General features: G+C 43.6%; 1 protein-coding gene across 1 annotated transcript in view; it reads right to left on the bottom strand.

Annotated features, from left to right (window-relative positions):
* LOC107562661 (myosin phosphatase Rho-interacting protein-like) overlaps positions 1-2,500 on the bottom strand; it is a 59,170-nt gene that overhangs the window by 24,658 nt on the left and 32,012 nt on the right. The window contains exon 8 of the mRNA XM_016247344.1: positions 1-54. This exon is cut by the window's left edge and continues 54 nt beyond it. Coding sequence (XP_016102830.1) covers positions 1-54 — 54 coding nt within the window. The remainder of the gene's footprint in view (positions 55-2,500) is intronic.

Below are 2,500 nucleotides of genomic sequence, written 5' to 3'. Positions count from 1 at the left end.
CGGCAGGGTGCAGGGATGGAAGTCTAAACCCTGCGCCGGGTCCATCTTCTGATCCTGAACACAAACACAGCAGCAGATTTTCTCTTTGAGATGTTTTAGTGCACAGGATAAAGGTAAGGTAACATCATTATTACCTACTGGATAAGTTCTAGAAAACTAGAGAAGCACTCATTTTAAATCTGTCGATACCTAAAAGTACCTAAAAATAATTATTATTTTCATGCTGTCTGAAAACCAATAAATGGCCAGTATTCAAATGTTATACACTACTGTTCAAAAGTTTAGGGTTCGTACAATTTAAAAAAAAAGTTTTTTTTTTATTAATGTCTCTTCTGCTCATCAAGGCTGTATTTATTTGATCAAAATAAATAAAATAAATGTCTTTACTGCCACTTTTGACCAATTTAATGTGTTCTTGATGAATAAAAGCATTAATTTCTTTAAACATTTACATTTTTGTCTAAATATTTTTATAATTTGACTTTAAATGAAAAGAAGGTAAAATGAAAAGGAAATGCCAATGAAATGTTCTGAAAACAGTCAGTTCCTTTCACCGACCGACACCAAAAAATCTCTAACGATGAGCAATGACTGATAAATGCATCCATACAGAATACTCTAGTAAAAACATATTTATTTATGGCGTTTCATCAAATGTTAACAACCTTTTATTCAAGTGTGTGGACTTTTGAGTGTGTGGTGTTTATCCATTCGTTGAATATGTTTTGTCTTGCTTGAAAAGAGATGCATAATTAGGTCCATATGCTGTGGAATAACATCAATATTTGTCAGACAGTCTGTCGATCACTGACCTCCACAAGCAAGAAGCTGCATAAACAGTTCGATTGCCTTCAGAATGAGGCAGAGAACACCAGTAACACATCGAAATCTTGAAAGTAGCGCAAACAATCACAATCTTGGGCCTCGTTTTAGATTCAGCCTGAGCCTTTTGTTACGCTGACAAATGTGCCTGCTGGCAACAATAATCCTTGTTATTTTTCGGAGCAGTCTGGGGCTTGTGAAACAAATGCTGTTTGTGCTCCTTCAATGATCGCAGCGAATGGACGATACTATCAGTAAAGAATGCCATAAAAACAAGAGGCCAGATCAAAATCTCGACCGCTCACATTGCTGAGAAACCACCAAACCTCGCACTGAACCAGCCTAAGTGGAGACAGACACAAAGTTTTACTAGCACTACTAGTGTGTGTGTGTATGTGTGTGAGAGAGAGAGTGAGAGAGTGTAAGTGTGTGTGTGTGAGAGAGAGAGTGAGAGAGAGAGAGTGTAAGTGTGTGTGTGTGAGAGAGAGAGAGTGTGTGCGTGAGAGAGAGAGTGTGTGTGAGAGAGAGAGAGTGTGTGTGTGTGTGTGTGTGTGTGTGTGTGTGAGTGAGAGAGAGAGAGAGTGTGTGTGTGTGTGTGTGTGTGCGCGTGTGTGAGATTGAGTGAGTGTGCGTGAGAGAGAGAGAGTGTGTGTGTGAGAGAGAGAGAGTGTGTGTGCGTGAGAGAGAGAGAGTGTGTGTGCGTGAGAGAGAGAGAGTGTGTGCGTGAGAGAGAGTGTGAGTGTGAGAGAGAGAGTGTGCGTGTGAGAGAGAGAGTGTGTGTGTGAGAGAGAGTGTGAGTGAGTGAGAGAGAGTGTGTGTGTGTGAGAGTGAGTGAGTGAGTGTGTGTGTGAGTGAGTGAGAGAGTGTGTGTGTGAGTGAGAGAGAGAGAGAGTGTGTGTGAGAGAGTGAGTGAGTGTGTGAGAGAGTGAGTGAGTGAGTGTGTGTGTGAGTGAGTGAGAGAGTGTGTGTGTGAGTGAGAGAGAGAGAGAGTGTGTGTGAGAGAGTGAGTGAGTGTGTGAGAGAGTGAGTGAGTGAGTGTGTGTGTGAGTGAGTGAGAGAGTGTGTGTGTGAGTGAGAGAGAGAGAGAGTGTGTGTGAGAGAGTGAGTGAGTGTGTGAGAGAGTGAGTGAGTGAGTGTGTGTGTGAGTGAGTGAGAGAGTGTGTGTGTGAGTGAGAGAGAGAGAGAGTGTGTGTGAGAGAGTGAGTGAGTGTGTGAGAGAGTGAGTGAGTGAGTGTGTGTGTGAGTGAGTGAGAGAGTGTGTGTGTGAGTGAGAGAGAGAGAGAGTGTGTGTGAGAGAGTGAGTGAGTGTGTGAGAGAGTGAGTGAGTGAGTGTGTGTGTGAGTGAGTGAGAGAGTGTGTGTGTGAGTGAGAGAGAGAGAGAGTGTGTGTGAGAGAGTGAGTGAGTGTGTGAGAGAGTGAGTGAGTGAGTGTGTGTGTGAGTGAGTGAGAGAGTGTGTGTGTGAGTGAGAGAGAGAGAGAGTGTGTGTGAGAGAGTGAGTGAGTGTGTGAGAGAGTGAGTGAGTGAGTGTGTGTGTGAGTGAGTGAGAGAGTGTGTGTGTGAGTGAGAGAGAGAGAGAGTGTGTGTGAGAGAGAGTGTGAGTGTGAGAGAGAGAGTGTGAGTGTGTGAGAGAGTGTGTGCGTGAGAGAGAGAGAGTGTGAGTGAGTGAGAGAGAGAGTG

The sequence above is a fragment of the Sinocyclocheilus grahami genome, unplaced genomic scaffold (assembly GCF_001515645.1).
Source record: "Sinocyclocheilus grahami isolate Dianchi unplaced genomic scaffold, SAMN03320097.WGS_v1.1 scaffold832.1, whole genome shotgun sequence".
NCBI classification, from domain to species: domain Eukaryota; kingdom Metazoa; phylum Chordata; class Actinopteri; order Cypriniformes; family Cyprinidae; genus Sinocyclocheilus; species Sinocyclocheilus grahami.
Note: the sequence above shows the minus strand (reverse complement) of the source record. Positions and strands in the feature narration are given on the sequence as shown.